Genomic DNA, 18,413 nt, shown 5'->3' with positions numbered 1-18,413 from the left:
CTCCATTATTTTAAACCGACAGAGTAGTGTTTAATTAAAATTTGGTTCATTAAGGAAAACACATAATTGCCAAAGAAAAGAAGAAACAAAACAAATTTCGAGCCCGCATTTAAGGAAGCTGTTAGAAACTGAGTCGGGGAGGGAAGAGAGGACCTAGACTCAGAGATTCCCAAGAGCTGCTTCAGGAAGAGTCATGCCCCTAATTTGTGGGGGGATCATGGTGAGCTGCAGAAGGAAAGATGGTACAAGGGACACTTCTCTTACTTTGGAGGGACCTCACTGAATCCCTCTAAGCCCAGAGTGGGGTTCAGAGAACACTCAGAGAGATCTTGTGGGAGACTCGTGATTTATCCTCTAAGCCTAAGGACAGAAAAAGAGGGTGAGGACTTTCTGAGTTCCAGTCTCTCAACCCCAACCCTGTCTCAGCCATAGGATTGTGTTTCAGGCTGGAGATACAGGATGCTTGACATGAGGAAGGTCTACACCCCCAGCCTGGACTTTGAGGCCCCAATATACCTCTTAGCATCATCTCTCTACCAGTTACCCCACTTGGGGTCCAGGGAACCCCAAAATCAGTAGTCATGTAGAGTAGATATGATGGCCTCAACCACACAGGTAACATCTCAGGGGCACCTATAAAATAAAGGCCTGGCCAGGAACTCTGCTAGAGACAGCATTCCCAGAACTCCCTTGGGGATAAATTAAGTTAGGGTGATGTAATCAAATAGCTGCCCCTGGCCCTTCAATCTAAAGTTCTGAGGGGACCTGAAGAAGACTGGTTGCTAAGGGTCTCCACCAGCCTAGACAAACCAGGAGGTGAAGTTAAAGGGTTGGAAATGAGTTGCAACTGATCTGGGAATCCTGTCTTCCAGCACACAGGAGGGAAAGCGGGCTCAGGGCTGAGGGCGCTGTCTGTGGTGCTGGAGACAGCTGCCTGCAGTCATTACACCAGGTCCGACTTCAGAAGCCCGGCTTCCAGCCGGCTACAAAGCTGACTAGGGATTTGGGACCAGCCAGAACCCTCTCAAGTTGCCCAACGCGGCAGGAATCCAGTATAGCTCTGGAAAAGCCAGAGTCTTTCCCTGGGCATCTTAGGCCAGGGATTTCTGAGACACTTCAGTCCTCTGGCTCTACAGACCTTCGCATTCACACAGACAACCTGACTGCTGCTGTCCCCAGAGGCTGCCATCTCAGCCCCCACAGAACTGGCCCAGCATGCTGATGGCAAGAGCCAGGTGGGTCACATCACTCCAGCCCCAACCCAGTTGGGTACAGGAGGTTGTCTGGAGGTACTGGGGATCAACCCAGAACCTAGGAGAAAAGCCAGCACCTGCCTTAAGGTTTATGATCGGACTCCACCTGTGGCCTAGTCCCGAGTCCCACCCCCACAATGGTGCCCATCTCTCCCTCTGTGTCTTCTGGAGCCCAGCTGCCAAACAAGGCAGTACTTCAGGCCTCCCAGACACCCTCTCCCCCAGCCTGGCCTCGGGGCCTAGCTCTGCTGGAGTCTGGGAGAAGGAAGTGGGGTCCCTTCCTAGGGCCAACAGGTCTTAGCGAGTCTCTCACAAACTGCACCCCTGCCTGGCCAGGACTGTCCACGGGAAGGGAGGGAGGGAAGGAGAGAGGGAGGAAAGGGGAGTGAAGCGACCGTGTTTCATGCACCTGCTATGCCTATCTAGTCTGTTGGAGATCCGCGGTTGGGAGTGAATCCCCAGCAGAAGGGGGTCCTTGCCCCAATCTTGGGGACATTCAGACCCAGGTTTGTCCCCCACCAGGAAGATGAGTGAGATGCAGGGGGCAGGGAGGGGGAGAGGAAGGGGGATGGACTAGGCAGAGGATGGGCGGGCCGACCTAGGAGACAGGCGGGACACCAGGGATGCTTCCTAGGCACCCCACAGTAACTTCGCAGCTCAGATAGGTCCGACGAGATGAAAAAGACCACAAGGGGCAGGAAAGGGACTTGCTGGCTGGGGCCACTTTGGAGCCCAGGACCTTGATCTTGGGGTCTTCGGACTCCATGTTCACCTCTCTCCACCTGATATCGGTCCAATCTTGGTCAACTCAAGAAAGGTCCAGACCCGCACCCCCCCCACACACACACACATACCCCAACCCTATCTAATTCCGTCTTCCCATCCCCATGGCCCTTCATCGAGAATAGACTCGCGAACCTCCTTTGCCACCCGAACTCGCACCCCCTGAGGGGACCGACCTCGCCCAGCTCCACCATGAGTCCCCTTGGGGAGGTCTTGACCTCCCTGCCCCAACCAGTAGAGAACTTTACCGAAAGGGTCTCAGGGTGACCAGGCATCTTCTGACCATTATCTTCCCATCTGGGTTGACTGTGATCATTGTTCAAACTTGTCTGGGCGAGAAGCCGGGGGCGAGGCCGGACGCACCGTCCTGGGCCCGGCTCTGACCGCCTCGGGAACCGTGAAGCCGCTGCGGGCCGAAGCCGGGGGGTCGCAGCGCCGAGGGAGCGCGGGGCACGGTGGCTCTGCAGCCCCGCGCCGGGCACGGCGCGGCCTGGGCGCGCAGGGCAGGGGTTCGGCGAGAGCTTGGGGCCGGGCGCTCTCTGCGTCTCCGCCCTCCCCGATTCACATTTTGGGGAAGGCGAAGCGGCGCGCCCCCAGATCGCCGGCCGCGCGTCTGCCTGCTAGGCTCGCTGGCTGGGCGGGACGGCGCCGCGGCGCGCAGACGGGCTTCCCGCGGCGGGCGCCCACATTCCCGGGGCCCGCGCCCTCGGAGCCGGCTAGAGGCGGCCCCAGGCCCGCACCCCGGCCCCCCGCACCTTCCGGCCGCGCCGCTCTGCAGCCGCGCGCAGCACCGCGCCCATGGCTTTGGGAAGGGACGGCTGCGCGCTCGCCTGCCTTCGTCCTTGCCCGCCCGCTCGCCCGCTCGCTCGCTCGGCCACCCGCGCTCCGGGCTCCGGGCTCCCGCGCGGCGCTACAACCCGAGGCGCCGCATTGTTCCCTCTGAGGAGGCGGCCCGGGAGCGGCCTCGCGTTTCCTCGGCGCCTGGGCGCCATCTGGTGGCCGCGGCCTCGCTGCGCTCCCTCCCCGGGCTGTGCGAGGAGGAGGGGAACGCGAGCGCGGGAGCCATGGCTCTGCGCCCCTCCCTGGACCATGCAACTTCCTAGGGCATCCAGCAGACCGGAGAGCCGAGGCTGCTCTGGTAACTGCAACGCGCAGGGGAGATGGGGCGCGGAGAGGGGACCCTTGTCTCTCCCACAGACCACGAGCCACCACTACCACCCCCAAGAGCTTCTGTACCTATGGCTTCTCACCCGCTGATTCTCTCGGCAACACCCACCCACCCTGAGAAACTCCCCGAGTCCTCCCACTTCTCACTTGCCTATAATAAACTGGGGCTGTGGCATTCATGCCAGGAGCCGTCAGCTGTATGCCTGAGGTTTAGCCTTGGACCCTCTCAATCACTGAGTTAACGGGCTTTCTAGTATACAACTAATGACCAAAAAGCTCACCAAGGCTCTTTAAAGTCAATTCCCAAACCCACAGGCTTGAATTTAGCATTGTTGAGCCCTGCGCACACCGTCCCTGCGTGTGTGTGTGTGTGTGTGTGTGTGTGTGTGTGTGTGTTTATTTGTGCTGGGTTCTGGGGTTAACCATCTTACTGTCCTGTCACTTCCTCACTTAGAGTTGATGTGAGTTTGGTCTTGACAGCCAGGAATGAAATTATCACCCAGGCTTGTGGCAGCTGGAGGCACCCAGACAAGATGCATGATTTAGAGGCCCAGCAGAGACCCCATCGCCCTCAGACATTTCCTTAGCCAGCCGGCTGGAGTGCCCGAATTTCCCTCCGCCATCTGACACTCTTTCACTGAGGCACGGTCAGACTGTCCTTGCTCAATGCAAATGTGCTACCTAGCCGAGCGAGCGAACACATCAATTCGCCAACACCAATTTATCGCCTGTTTTCTCGTTGGCGGGAGTAAGGCAAATAGGTAACAGGTGAACGCTGGTGGAGAAGCAGACAAAGCAGTCATCGCTGGTAAGGAAAGGCTCAAGGGAGGCAGAGAACGCTGCAAAGGGCCTGGGGATGCCAGGGTGCTTGGAAGAAAACACGGGTGTCCTAATTAGGTTTCTGTTGCCGAGATAAATATCCTGACCAAAAGCAACTTGGGAGGAGAGGCTTTGCTTGGCTAACACTTTCCCCTGGCAGTCAATCATGAAGGGAAGTCAGGGCAGGAACACAAGGCAGGAACCTGAAGGTGGGAGCTGACAGAGAGACTGTGGGTGTGTGTGTGTGTGTGTGCAGAGGCCGTGGGGGGTGCTGCTTATGGACTTGCTCTCCAAGGCTCCCGTCTGCTTTCTACACCACCCAGAACCACCTGCGCAGGGCGGCACCAGCACAGTGAGTTGGGGCCTCCTACATTATTAATCAAGAACATGCCCACAGGCTTGCCTATAGGCCGATCTGATAGAAGGCAGTTTCTAAACTGGTAAGTCCTGCTTGTGTCAACAACACTAACAACAAAAAACTAGCCAGAGCCAAGGGCTTTCTCCTGAGCTGGGGAGGGGACTCACCATCACAGACTGTCTTTATACGCGGCACCCAAGGCTTTGGGGCACTTCCTGACCAGAGCCATGCCTGTCGGGTTTGGGGTAGTGCTGATCCAGCCTGAACGCCTTAAGACCATGAAGGCTCTGCTGGCTCTTCAAAGTCAAGAACTTTGAATGTGGTCCAGAGAGATGGCTCAGCACGGGGAGACTGGTGACCTCAGGACCTACGAGGTAGAAGAAAAGAACCCACTCTCTCACATCCTCTGACTTTCACACTTGCATCATGGCATACATGTGACCTCACACATGCACACATGACACACACACACAAAAGAATGTCTCTTCTGACCAGACACCTCCCATCTCCCCAAGCTCAAGGGGGGTTGTTTATGCCTCTCTGACATCCCTGAGGGTTGTCTGCCCCAGTAGGTATGACTGCAGTGTACCAGCTGGGGAAATGGCCTCCCTTCAACCAGAACTTGGACTTAGAACATGGAAAAGGACACTCCCAGCTAGGAGTGATTGTGTCCATCTAGCATCCTGGTGCTTAGGAGGGGGAGGGAGGAGCAGCAGCAACTCACGTCCAGCCTTGGCTACACAGTGAATTTGAGTCCAGCCTGGGCTACATGAGGCTCCGTTTCAGAAGGAGGTAGCTCCCCACTGCCCTCTTCCTCTGGGTCTTACTCTATTGGAACTGTCCCTATAGACAGCAGAGGGATTGCCTGCCTCTGCATTGAGCAGCAGGCTCACAGCTAGTGGAGACACAGAGGAAGAGCGAGGGTTACTTGCGATGACAGATTGTCTAGCCGTGTGCTTGCTTTTGCCAGCCTTGTCTCTGCAGTACGGTTCAGGGCACATGGCCCCCTTGCTGGGCACAGCAGGAGAGAAATTATGAATCTAGTATTATGTATCCTTGAACACAAGAGCTCTGTGCCTCAGTTCCCCCACTGTGACTCGGGCTATTTATATAGCACTGGCTTCACAAGGTTGCTATGTGGAAGCCTGCCATTGTTTCTGTCTGCTGTAGCTGGCACCGCTGGTGCCCGCCTGCATCTCCTCTACACTCGCCTCTACACGCTAAAACTACGGTTCCTGAGACATCCCTTCAGTTCTGCTTGTGGGGAGAGGCTGGGGGGGATATGACCACTTTCAGGGAGAAAACTGAGGTGACCCCAGAAACACCCTGCAGCAACAGATAGCTATCCTGCCTGTGTCCCACTTAGGTGTGATACTCCGAGCCACGTGCCCCACACACTCCTGGTAAGACAGCGCTCTTGTTGCTGAGTTGCCCGTTACTCTGTGATGCCTCGTGTGAGAGAGGGTGAGAATAGCCACCCTCTCTGTCCCATGACAACTGTCATTCTTCAGCCATTACTCTTGGGGTCAGCTCCCAGACAAACGATTGCACTTGAGTCCCTGTCTCAGAACCCCAAAACCAGAGCCTTGCAGAAGGGACCCAGGGTCTTCACCCCTGGGCCGCAGCAGATTCAGCTGTGGAACTCAGCAAGACCAAAGCTTTATTCTAATTAAGTCCCTGATGTCACGCTGTTGGCACACCTGTGCTTTGTCTTGGGGCAAGATCTCATATAGCCCAGTGTCTACTGTTCTATTGTTATAAAGAGACACCATGACCAAGGCAACTTATAAAATGTAACTGGGGGCTTGCTCACACTTTTCGAGGGTTAATCCATTATCATCATGGTGGGGAGCATGGCAACACCCAGGTAGCCATGGTGCTGGAGTAGTAGCTAAGAGCTTTGCATCCTGATTGGCAGACAGCAGTCAGAAGGAGGGGGGCACTAGACTTGCCCAGGACTTTTGAAACTTCAAAGCCAACTCCCAGTGAGTGGCACACCTCCAACAAGGCCACACCTCCTAACCCTTCCCAAGCAGTTCACCACCTGAGGAGCAAGCATGCAAACATAAGAGCCTGTGGAGGCCATTCTCTTTCAGGGCACGTCCCTCCCCCAGGTGGGTCTGGAACTTTCTATATATTGAGACTGACTCTAAATTCTTGATCCTCCTGCCTCTACCTCCCCAAGTCCTAGGATCACAGCCCCAAACTACCACATTCATCATAATTTTTTTGAGACAGAGTCTCTCCATATAGCCCTGATTAGCCTGAAACTCACCAGGTAGGACAGGCTACCCTCAGACACACGGAGGGCTGCCTGTCTCTGCCTCCCAAGTAGGAGAATTAGAGGCGCATAGCACCGTGCTTTCTTCCTTTCCTTTTTAAATGTTAATGGGAAGGGTTCCTATGTAAGCCATCTTGGAGCAGGCAGTGGAAACTGAGGCAGGCCTGCTGGAGGGCACCTCTAAAGATGTGTCAGCTCAAGAGGGTTCCTGACCTGAGCTGTCTTCCTCTCAGTTACTTTCTTCTTTGCGGGAGAACTGCCTTGCTTCAGCCCCTCTCCCTGGCATCCTGGGCTGAAGGTGCCAGGAGAAACCCAGACTCAGCAGCAGGCCCCAGTGGTAGTGAGTTCCTCTGCTGAAGAAAGTGTAAGAGGCCCCTCTGGAAAAGATTAAAAAGTAAGGGAGGTACCCCTATTCAGGGTCTTGGACCAGTGGGTCAAACCTACCAGTAAAGCCACTGAAGTTGTTGCCTAGGTTACCATAGCACATCAGCATGAAAAGAAAAGCTTAAATCTGCAGCCCTGTACTCTCTGGAAGCCGGAACTCTGAACTCACTGTATCAGAGGGCTGAATCCTTCTGGGAGCTCTGGTGGCAATGCTGTCCCAGCCCTTCACATGGATCTCAAGGAACAGGAAAAAGTGGCTAGAGATGGCTGAGGACCTGTATTCCCTGAGGACTGCACAGACAGTCACAGCTTTGTGTAGCCATGGGCCCAGCTACTTACTTCAAACGAAGCCAAAAATCTGTGAAGTTGCATAATTTAAAAATGTAGGCTCAATATTTTTAGAACATTGTGTAAGGCCAGTAAAATCCACTTGATGGCCTGCCTTACAGCATTTCTGTGGATGGTAGCACCCAGAGGCAGTATAGTATCTGTGGCCCCACTCATTTAGCAAGGCAAGTTTCCTGGGGTCAAGCCCTCCTCTTTCCGTTCTCAAGCCCAGAGACACAGACAGACACACACAGAGACACTCAGACACACACACACACACACACACACACACACACACACACACACACACTATCTTGCCTAGGAAGGAAGGTGAGTACTGGATTTAATTTGGAAGCCTAAGGGTAAAGTGTTCCCTGGAGCTTCCGGTCTGTCCATCCCGGATTCCCCTGCCCGCCATGCACCCCCACTGGAGTTCCTTCAGGGCCTATCTGGCCATCAGAGCCCTGACTCCTCTTCTGCCTTCCCAGGGCTTCAAGAAGCTTCTGCAGCAAACAGACCTGGGCAGGAGGGAGCAAGCCGTTTACGGAGTTTGAAATCCCCATTTCATGTGCTCACGAAGCAGCAGCAGCAGACAGCACATTACGAGGCAATAGGCCATTGTCCTTTGCTGGAGTGCGGAACATTAATAATGTCATAACAGCATTTACCGACACCGCACACAAATCATCAACGGCGCGGGCGGGAAAACCAGCCCCACACCCTGCGCCTAGAGCCAGTCAGGAGGCCACCGATCAGGGAGGGCCGCTTCTCCAATGCATATTTCATGCTTTCTGTTTCACAACATTTAGGCTAATCCTCCGATTGAAAAGCAGCATCTGGGGTTTATTTTTATTTATGCCAGAGAGCCATTCTGCTGCACAGCTTGTGGGAGCTGAGAACAGAGCTACTGTACCTTGGCAGTTCTGCTGGGTAGGTAGCAGCTGTGTGTGTACTTACATGAATTCATCCCTGAATGAGAGAGAGAGAGAGAGAGAGAGAGAATGAGGGAGAGAGAGAGAGAGAGTGCCAAGGAGCCAACCAGCCCTTCCCCGGGTGAACCCCACTGGACACTGCAAACACAAGCAGGCACTTCATTTACTATGGTCTGAGACACATTAATTTCCTACCTGCTGCATGCCAAGAAATGACCAGGGACTCTAAATGTGTCACCAGCCTTATGCTTCTGGTGTGGTCCTTACACATTCATCAGCATGGCCACTTTTCAAATAGGCAGTTGTTTGCTTCTGAGTAGCCCCCCAGGGGCCTCTGAGGCCAGTCCATGTCAGTGCATGTCAGTCGTGGGAGGGCCAGGTGCCAGTAAGCATGTTTTCACACATGATAAGATCAGACCAAGGTTGCCTATGGGATTTCAGTTGCTAATCAGCGTTGCTTAAAACACAGAGGCGTTGAGGCTGGAGAGATGACTCAGTCGTTAAGAACATTGTCTGTTCTTCCACAGAACCCAGGTTCACTTCCCAGTCAGCACCCCACATGGCATCTCACAATCATCTGTAACCCCAGTTCCAGGGGATCCGACACCCTCTTTTGACCTCTGTACACAAGTGGTACACAGACATACATGCAACCATCTGTAATGGGATATGATGCCCTTTTCTGGTATGTCTAAAGACAGCTACAGTGTACTAATTAATATTTTTTTTAAAAATCAACAATTATTAAAATAAGAATCCGGTAAGAATTACATTCACAATGTCTAGTCCATTTGTATTTGGCATCTTTGGAGAAAGTACCCTCCTATCTATCCTGTCTTGATGAGTTAGGGTTCTTTATTTAAATCATTTTCTATCATAACTTAAATAGACCTTAAAACATTTTTCTAAATCCTAACAGTGTGAGCTTAGCTGTGAGACTACCTAGTCTTCAACCCCATCAGAGACCTGAGAGGGAATAAATGTTCCCTGAGTGTGCAGGAAGTGCAGAGCAAGCAGCTGCCAAAACTATAGAACTGACAACTGAACTCTGGCTGCCTGGACCGTCACCCGGAGATTGTCTCTCTAACACTGGAGCGTCCGTCTTCAGCCTTCTGGCTCAATATATGACACACTCTTCTGTGACGCAGGAATTATGAGGGACTTGACTACCTTCCTGTTGCAAAGTTCAGCAGTCAACTTACCTATAGTTGTTTGTCCAGCTTGGACATTATTCTGTCTGCAGTTGAGGTAAGGGATTTTTCCCCCCAGTGACTATCTTGCCATATATGAAGCAAACTTCATATGGAGGTTTTTCGGGCTCATCATCTTCACTGAAATGGAATGAGGATGCTGCCAGGAGCAGACCTGTCTTCTTGTCAAAAAAGAACTATTAATAAAACATCGTTAAGTGCCATATTCTGCAGATCTCTAAGGGTTTTAAAGACTATCTATCTATCTATCTATCTATCTATCTATCTATCTATCTTATAGCTGATCAATTTGGTTTTAGCTACCTATTACCTGTTCTATTTTAAAGAAAATATTTCTGTAATAAACTAGACTAGAATCTAACATGACCAAGTTTGATTGATTGACTACTAACTTGAATTTATCATAAATAGTTTGTAATAGATTTAAAATGGACTAGAATTTAACACTGCATATTTTAAGAATTGTATAGATACAATACCTTAGAGGTGATATATAGAATGTATTCTTAGTTTTGTATCAATATACAAAGATCTATAGCAATGTAAGGTTTTTGGTTTGTTAATACTCTTTGGTCTAAGAGTAGATTCAATAATCTACCCTTTTGAAATTATTTCTGTATTATTGCTCTACCCCCCTTTTCCTGTTCACCTCTTCTCCCCTCTTTCTCTGTAACATTAGATAGGAAAGGAAGAAGGACAGAGGAAAGAAAAAGAAAGGAAAAATCCCTGAGTCTAACCTCTCTTAATTTTGCTTTCTCCCTGATCCAAGACCATTACAATTTGTTACTGTCCCCTTAAATGACGACAAACATCCATCATCCATAGAATGACCAAACCCCATCCACCCCACCTCTTGGGAATGGGGCGGAGTTTTCTCTTTTCTGTGGACCCAAGAAAATTGAGAAAATGGTCGTCTTTTTTTTTTTTTTTTTTTTTTTTTTTTTTTTTTTTTCGAGGCAGGGTTTCTCTTTATAGCCCTGGCTGTCCTGGAACTCACTTTGTAGACCAGGCTGGCCTTGAACTCAGAAATCCGCCTGCCTCTGCTGCTTCCCGAGTGCTGGGATTAAAGGCATGCGCAACCACACCTGGGCGACAGGTAGCTTTCTTAAGACTTGACCATTTTCAAGCCGAAGGAAGGAAGAAAGGAAGGAAGGAAGGAAGGAAGGAAGGAAGGAAGGAAGGAAGGAAGAAAGAAAGAAAGAAAGAAAGAAAGAAAGAAAGAAAGANAGGAAGGAAGGAAGGAAGAAAGAAAGAAAGAAAGAAAGAAAGAAAGAAAGAAAGAAAGAAAGAAAGAAAGAAAGAAAGAAAGAAAGAAAGCAAGCTACCTGTAGGGCTGGTGAGATGGCTCAGTGGGTAAGAGCACTGACTGCTCTTCCGAAGGTTCTGAGTTCAAATCCCAGCAACCACATGGTGGCTCACAACCACCCATAACGAGATCTGATGCCCTCTTCTGGCGCATCTGAAGACAGCTACAGTGCACTTATGTATAATAATAAATGAATCTTTGGACCTGAGTGAGCCAGGCAGACTAAGTGAGCAGAGGTTCTAAAAATTCAATTCCCAACAACCACATGAAGGCTCACCACCATCTGTACAGCTACACAGCTACAGTGTCCTTACATTAAATAAATAAATAAATAAATAAATAAATCTTGAAAAGAAAGCTACCTGTAGACGTCTCTGCCTGCTGAGAAAGTTCAGGCTTACATGTAGTCATGACTGGATCAGTCTGTAAGACTGGATAACTTGAGGTCATCTGGGATCAGCAGCTTTCTCTGAAGCTGTCCTCGAAGCCGGTTTTGATGAAATTGCAGTAAGGCAGTCTGTTCCAGCATCCTGCCTGATGCTACCTCAGACTGCCTGTAGCTGTATGGCTGTACATCTCAGCATCTTGTCAGAGCTGTCATTTTGGTTGGGTTTTTTTTTCCCCCTATGAACATATAAGCTTTTACAGGTAATACACATTTCTACGTTTATCTGTTGATAGCATGATAAGTCCTGAGGATTTTATAGCCATCTCTCTAGCACCACACATTTCTTTCTTATATTTGCTCCTGTATCTATTAAGCCTTTGGTCTCTCTGAGTTTTCTGTTTGATCTATTAAAGCTGCTCTGGTTTTGATATCTGGGTTCTTAGTGTTTATACCCAAAGCAGTGTTGTTTAACTGTTCTGTGGATGAGTTTTTCCCTATTAACCTGAGATGACTGACTTGAATTTGATATTGGGGCCTCTCAGGGCATTTATTGTCAAGGGAGTTACCTTGTTTGTCCCTTGTTGATTAGTCCTGTGTCAGCCTTTATCACTCTTCTGTGTATCCCGGAAAGGTGGGGCCATAGTTTTGTATCATCTATAGAGGAAACATTGTTTCTAGAAAAGCCTTGCCTATAATCCCTTTTTACCACTTGCTTACCACAGTCAAAACATTTGACCGTTTGGCTTTCTAAAAAGCCTTTAGGGACAATTTTTCCTATTAAAGCTGCATCCTTATAGTATTTTAAACCTAGCTTTTCTATTGGATGCCATCAAATTTTTCCAGAGGTGGCCATTATCTATTGGCACTTGTCGTATACTAAGAGGATAAGCCAAGGTTGGTTTTCTAACAGCCATTGGCTTTCTTTTCTAATTTTCATTATATGGTAGTGCCATAGGCTTTAGCCTTATTTCTTCTGTTTCTATGTTAGTGGGTTTTTTTCATTTTTTTTTATTTATAATGTTTTCTAATTTTACTTCTATGGCCTGTATCTGTTTTTTATGTTTCCTTTCCTCGCATCTCTCTCTAAACACTCTTTAGAAAGATATAAAAAACTATTATGGCTATGAAGATTAAGGTAATTAATATCAGCATAATAATCATCTTATATGTCTTATTACCTTTAATTTTATTAATTTTACATTCTTTTCACCTGTCTATAATTTTTCTTTTTCCCCTTCCCCTTCCCTTCTTCCTCTTGCTCCAGCCACACTAGCTCTGGGCCCTGCTCGCTCCTGCCCCCACTTGCCCCGGCCCCCGCTCCTGTCCCTGCTTGCCCCAGCCTGAAAGTTTTTTATTTGTTTCTCATTACAGGTGGTTGTGAGCCACCATGTTGCTGGGATTTTAACTCATGACCTCCAGAAGAGTTATCAGTGCTCTTCAGCGCTGAGCCATCTCACCAGCCCCATAATTTTTCTATAGCCAGTCTCCCTCCTTCTTTAACATTTAAACTAACTTTAAACATTTCTTATCTGGTCAGAAGCTTCGCTACTTTGGAGTTTCTCTTGTCTTCTCTCAGTCACTCTTCTCTGGTTAGCTCAGACCTTGAGAACCTGCTCAAACCCTCTTACCCAGGATTTTTTTCTTTCTCACTTTGTAGACCAGGCTGGCCTTGAACTCAGAAATCCACCTGCCTCTGCCTCCCGAGTGCTGGGATTAAAGGCGTGTGCCACCACGCCAGGCTCAGAATTTTACTAAACCTGAATTCTATGCCCCACATTAGGTACCATGTGTTAAAATAAATTTTAAATCCTTTTTTCCTTTCCAGTCTCGGCTCCTGGAATGACTGAGACGAATTATTTATTATTAAATGCCTAGGCCACAAGCTTTGGCTCATTCTCTGAGTAGCTCACAACTTACTTAGCCCATTTGACTATTCTATGTCTACCATCAGCTGGTTACCTCTCCTTCAGTCCCTGCCTGCTGCTTCCTTCCTGCCTCCCTCATCACCTTAGCATCTTTCCAAGTTCATCTACCTGCTGGTTTATGTCTGTCCTTCTGGTCCATCTCCTCTTTCATGGCTCTCCCCAACTCCTCTATCTCTTACTATTCCCCAGAATTCTCTCTCTTCCTGCCAGTGCCCCACCTCCTATCTCCTGCCTCAGATCTCTGGCCATCGGCTTTTTTTATTAATAGGTGATGTTTAAAAGATTCTCTCTATAGAGGGATCTGATAGAATCTCAATTGTTCTCATATAGAAGGAAGAAACAGAAGAGTGTGAGGCAGGGGAGGCAGCAGAGGCAGCCTCAATCAGCCATGGTGGGCTTTGAAGATGGAGGGAGACACACCAAGTCTGGAAGTACAGGTGGCCTCTGAACTCTGGAAAATGGGCTGAGGGAGAGGCTGAGGGTGCAGACTGAGGAGCATGGGGTCTTTAAGTATGTTGGGAACACTGAAACTCGACAGGGATGGACTTGTGCATAATCAAATGCACATTAAAACTACGAAGATACTAAAAATGCTAGGCTTGGAGAGTAAGGGCCCTCTCTGTTTTGTTCATTTTGAGAAACTGTGTTTCATGTAGCCTTGGAGCTCAGCTGTCCTCCAGCTCAGTACGGAGTGAATGATGATCTTCAACCCTGGATCTTCCTGCCTCCATCCTCCAAATGCTGGGATTAGAGGTGTGCACCCCATGCCTAGTTTATGTGGCTCTGGGGAGGGAAGCCAGGGCCTCAGTTTGAGCTCTCCTCTCCACCCCCTTAAATGCAGTAACTTATCTACAATGAGAAAGAAATCACCTCCCCAAGCCCAGGCACCCAGACTGCCCCCCACCCTGGGCGCCCCCTTCCAGCTTCTCTTGTATTTGCAGATATATGGAGAGGGACCCTTGGGGCACTAAAAGTGAATAAAATCTGCATCTTCGACTGACAGTTTACAGGAGAGCAACTGCTAAGTAACCAAGACCTGCCCCACCCCAAGGCCCCTCACTCCTGCTGTGACGTCAACCTCCTGAGCCCCACGGGGTACTCAGCACTCAGCACTCATTCCCCGGAGGTGGGGCAGAAACCCTTTCTCCCCATCTTCTCATCTCTGACTGATGAAAGTCTCTTAATTAAGTAAGTGTTCCTCGGCGGCAGGTTTAATTTGATAAATAGGAAACTAGAGCATGCTAATACAGCCATCCATCATATGCAGGCTGGCTGCTTCCTTCAGCTGACACTCCACTTGCGTTTTGGGTTTTTGATGTTGTTGTTTAAGATCAATTTTTAGACTGATAATGAATTGGGTCTTGTTCAGGAATAGCAGGGAAAGTGACAGCCTTGTGAGATGACACTAAGATGGGGCTTTTGGGGAACTGAAAGAAGGAAAGAGGGCATCAATGGGACACACAGCCCAGACCTACCTTACAGAAAGAACTCCAGGGTGCCCCTCCCCTGACTTCCTTCTCTGCAACCCTCACTGATGGTCAATCCCCACCTCCAAACAGCCCACTCCTTCCTCCTGCTTCTGCTGGGCTCTGCTCACCTCTCCTACCTCCTAATGGAACCCCTGCACCTGCCCCAATGTCCATTCACTGAGCAGGAGGGATTTTGCATAACTTGCCAATAATACAGTGGGAAGTCCTCCATTTGGCCCCCCCAGGTAGCACCTGACTCACAATGTGGCTGTTCCACCACAGGCAGCCCTCTATGGCTTTAGATGCTATAATTTTCCAACTATGTCTTGGCAGATGTTATCCTGAAGTTAACCTGTGCAGGTAGGAGCCACCCAGACGCATTGAGGCTGTCCCCTAAGCTCCTCTGGTATCTTATCCAGGCTTCTGTCTCCGGGCTGCTTCTATCTAGGGGCTACAGGGGGCTCAGACTTGCTCTTGTCCAACAGGCCCTTCGGGGACTTGCTGACCACTCCACCTGAGACTGGGAATTACACAGACTGTTTGCCTGAAGAGGCTGGGAGAAAAGTTTGGAATGTAAACCAGCTGCAGCTGCTCTGACAGACCACAGAGACCTGGAGGTGGAGGGTTCAACAATAGGAACACACCTTTCACCACTGTGGTGGTCAAAACCAAAAATCAAGATGGCAGCTCACCTGCTGTCTCTCCATACCACCCCTCTCAGTAAATGGCAATGCGCACTAATGCACAGATGCGGTATGTGAGCCTTCAGGCCATCGTCCTGGGCCTGCCGAATTCAGCCCAGCTCGGAACTCAGTACAAAAGCACAGACTTTGAATGAGGCATGGGATCAAGGTCCAGCCTTGGCAAATACTGGTATACGGATCAGAACGCAGCTCTGGCCTGGGTGAGTCTTGACCAACACCATACTGTAGACCATATGTCCTTGGAAGACCTCTCCCTCAGTTGTGGGTGGAGTTACTGGCAATAGGCATACCTGAACTCACTAAACAACCAACTTAAAGGGTGAGCCTGCCGCTGGCTCCCCGGGGGACCTGACACCTCCCTCTGCACCGTCCACTTGAAGCCTCACATCCTTGAGACACCAGATGCCAGGGGTTAATCGCAGACCTCGCTGTTGGCTGCGCGTTCTGAAAACACAGTTATTTGTCAGGCATTGTCTGGAGTTTGCCCCAAGTACTATTTTGGTTGATTGCCGGTTAGGTGTGTGCCGTCTGTCACATTTAATTTGCGCGGTGGCAGTGTACACTGTTGACAGCCCCCCCCACAGTCTCTGGAATCTAGGAGAGCCTAGGTGCTGACTGGATAGAATAGAGGCAAATGGCTGCATGCAGGCAGCCGGGACAGCCAACACGCCCGTCTCTCTAGAGGAGCCAATGGCTACCCATGTGCTTCGTGCTGAGCTGGGACTCGGAATCTCTTCTCATTTCTTTCTTTTATTGAGGTAAAATCAGCAGCTCTATGGGATTTTGAGCCTAACACGGTCATGTGTCTCCCCCCCCCCCCGTTTGGAAACCAGTGGTGGGGAACCAAACCCAGGCTTTGTGGACAGCAAAAGTGTTTTCCAACCAACTCCAGGGGCATCCGGGTACAAAATGCTTTCCTTCAGGGGTGTTCATTTGGCCTGCTGCCGGGTGGAGATGGCTAACATGACCATCTCCGGTGAGATCCTGGGTTGTTTAAGGCTCTCTCCCCATCTCTGGATCGCCAGTTGTGATAGCAATCACACCGTTAAGGGACGAGAAGGACGGGTGACCTAACCCATTTTCAAGCCATAGTAAATTCCATCCTGTCCAGTAGACCTTCCTGGTGAGGTGTCAACTTCATCTGCTCTGCAAAGTACATTTGATGTTCTGTCTTCTGAGGGACCAATCCTTTGCTGTGCACGGGCAGTGTGGTGCCTCCTGCCTTGGCCCAGGAGACATTTGACAGTGACTGCTGGGAGAATCCCTTCCCTGGAAAGATGTAAACATCTCCCCCTCCTCCTAAGGTCCTGAGAAGCAGCCAAAGTAGAATCCCACCCAAGTGCAACCTGGGAACGAATGAGTGTAGTACAACCATTTTTAAATGGATCCCAACTAGCTTACAAATAAACAAGACTCATTCTGTGGTTATTTTATTCGGCTTTGACAGTTATTGGGGGTCACCCCTAATCTACTCTTCTGATTGCTGCCCTGGCTCCCTCCCCAGCAGTGCACCCCAGATGCTTGCTGTTTCTTCTGGTTCATCTCCCCTCAAGGCAGCTTCCTTCCTCCTCCTCTTCTTCTTCCTCCTTCCTCCTGGTCTCTCTCTCTTCTAGCTTCTCCACCCCCCAACTAGGCAACTCAAAACCCACCGACCTCTAATCCCACCAATAACTGGCTGTAGTCCGTTTTATTTAACTGATAATTTAAATTAAGGGGCAAGGTTTGCACAACGGAAGCTTGTAAATGTGAGAAGTCCCCTGTCGGCACCAACCTTCCAAGACAGAATTTATCAATACAATACATAGGAACAGACCAAACCTCAACAAACAAGTTTACTGGGCTCACAGTGCACAGGAAGGGGTTGCTTACAGGACACAGGGGACCTCAGAGTGGCTGTTGCAATGGACAAGTCTCACTCAACATGAGGATGGCTTTCTCATCATCATACCTGGTGGAGTTCTCCTCAGTAACTGTTCCCAACCTATATCATGCCCTAAGATCAATCCACCTCCAATTAGGGAAGAATTGGATAGACATGGCTCCAAGGAATGGCTGGAATCTCAGGTGAGCCTCTAATGATCCTCTCTACCCTCTCCTCCTCTGAAGCAACAGTCAACAGGCTCCATCCAGTCGGTTGTCTGCAAGCTGATCTGATAAAGATGGCTTCTGTTTTGCTTGGATCGCATTCTCCAACAGTGCCCTTCAGCAGGTCTCCCACAGAGAGTGGCACAGGAGGGTGGCTATCATGTCATTCAGAGTCCTTCAGACCTGGCCTGCTGGGGCTGAGTGTCACCGCGAGTCTGTATGAGCTCTGTCTCTCTTCTTCTGGCCACAGAACAGATACTGTGGGTCAGACACACTCAGGAAACACAAGCCGACACCAGTCAATTTCCTGACACACTTGTAGAGTGGGTGCAGCGTGTGCTCCGTGGGATGGAAGCGGGAGTCTGGCCTTAAGCCACTTGTACCCTGCTTGAACACACAGGTACACAGGGACATATGCATGAACGCATTCTGCTGCATACCTAGCACTGCTTATGAGCACCTGCCAAGACATGTATGGGGGATCCAGCTGGGGTACACCAGAACCTTCCCACATTCACTCCGGGGCCAGGCCAGCACAGAAGTGACACTCCTGTAGCAGTACTGACAACCTTTGGCTGGTGCTGGAGCAGGGCCCCTGGGTGGCTTCTTCCTGGGGCAGGTGTGCATGCAGGCTTTTCTCCCAAGGGTGTTGCCATCACAACTCATGGGATTGACATGTCACAGTACTGCATACCAGGTGTCTTGAAGGACAGAAGTGAAAATTGTCCCACAATTCCCAAGGCTGGGCGTTTGATGTCAAGCTGTGGACAGAAGTATTTTTTCTGAGGACCCCCACTGGCTTGTATGTCTTTTGAGGATCTTCTCTTGGGTCCTTTTTGCTTCCCCTCCCCCCTTTTATTTAAGACAAGGTCTCACTCTGTAGTCCAGTGGCCTCCAACTTTGAATCCTCCTTTCTTACTCTGCAGTGTGCTGGGGTTAAAGGTGAGCCGCCGCCGGGCGTGGTGGCGCACGCCTTTAATCCCAGCACTCGGGAGGCAGAGGCAGGCGGATTTCTGAGTTC

General features: G+C 50.1%; 1 protein-coding gene across 1 annotated transcript in view; it reads right to left on the bottom strand.

Moving 5' to 3' along the window:
• Mgat5b (alpha-1,6-mannosylglycoprotein 6-beta-N-acetylglucosaminyltransferase B) overlaps window positions 1-2,782 on the bottom strand; it is an 89,898-nt gene extending 87,116 nt beyond the window's left edge. The window contains exon 1 of the mRNA XM_021175980.2: window positions 2,285-2,782. Coding sequence (XP_021031639.1) covers window positions 2,285-2,352 — 68 coding nt within the window. The 5' untranslated portion in view covers window positions 2,353-2,782. The remainder of the gene's footprint in view (window positions 1-2,284) is intronic.
• Window positions 2,783-18,413: the final 15,631 nt, after the last annotated feature.

Source organism: Mus caroli, chromosome 11, assembly GCF_900094665.2.
Source record: "Mus caroli chromosome 11, CAROLI_EIJ_v1.1, whole genome shotgun sequence".
NCBI classification, from domain to species: Eukaryota; Metazoa; Chordata; class Mammalia; order Rodentia; family Muridae; genus Mus; species Mus caroli.
This window is presented reverse-complemented; position numbering and strand designations above follow the sequence as displayed.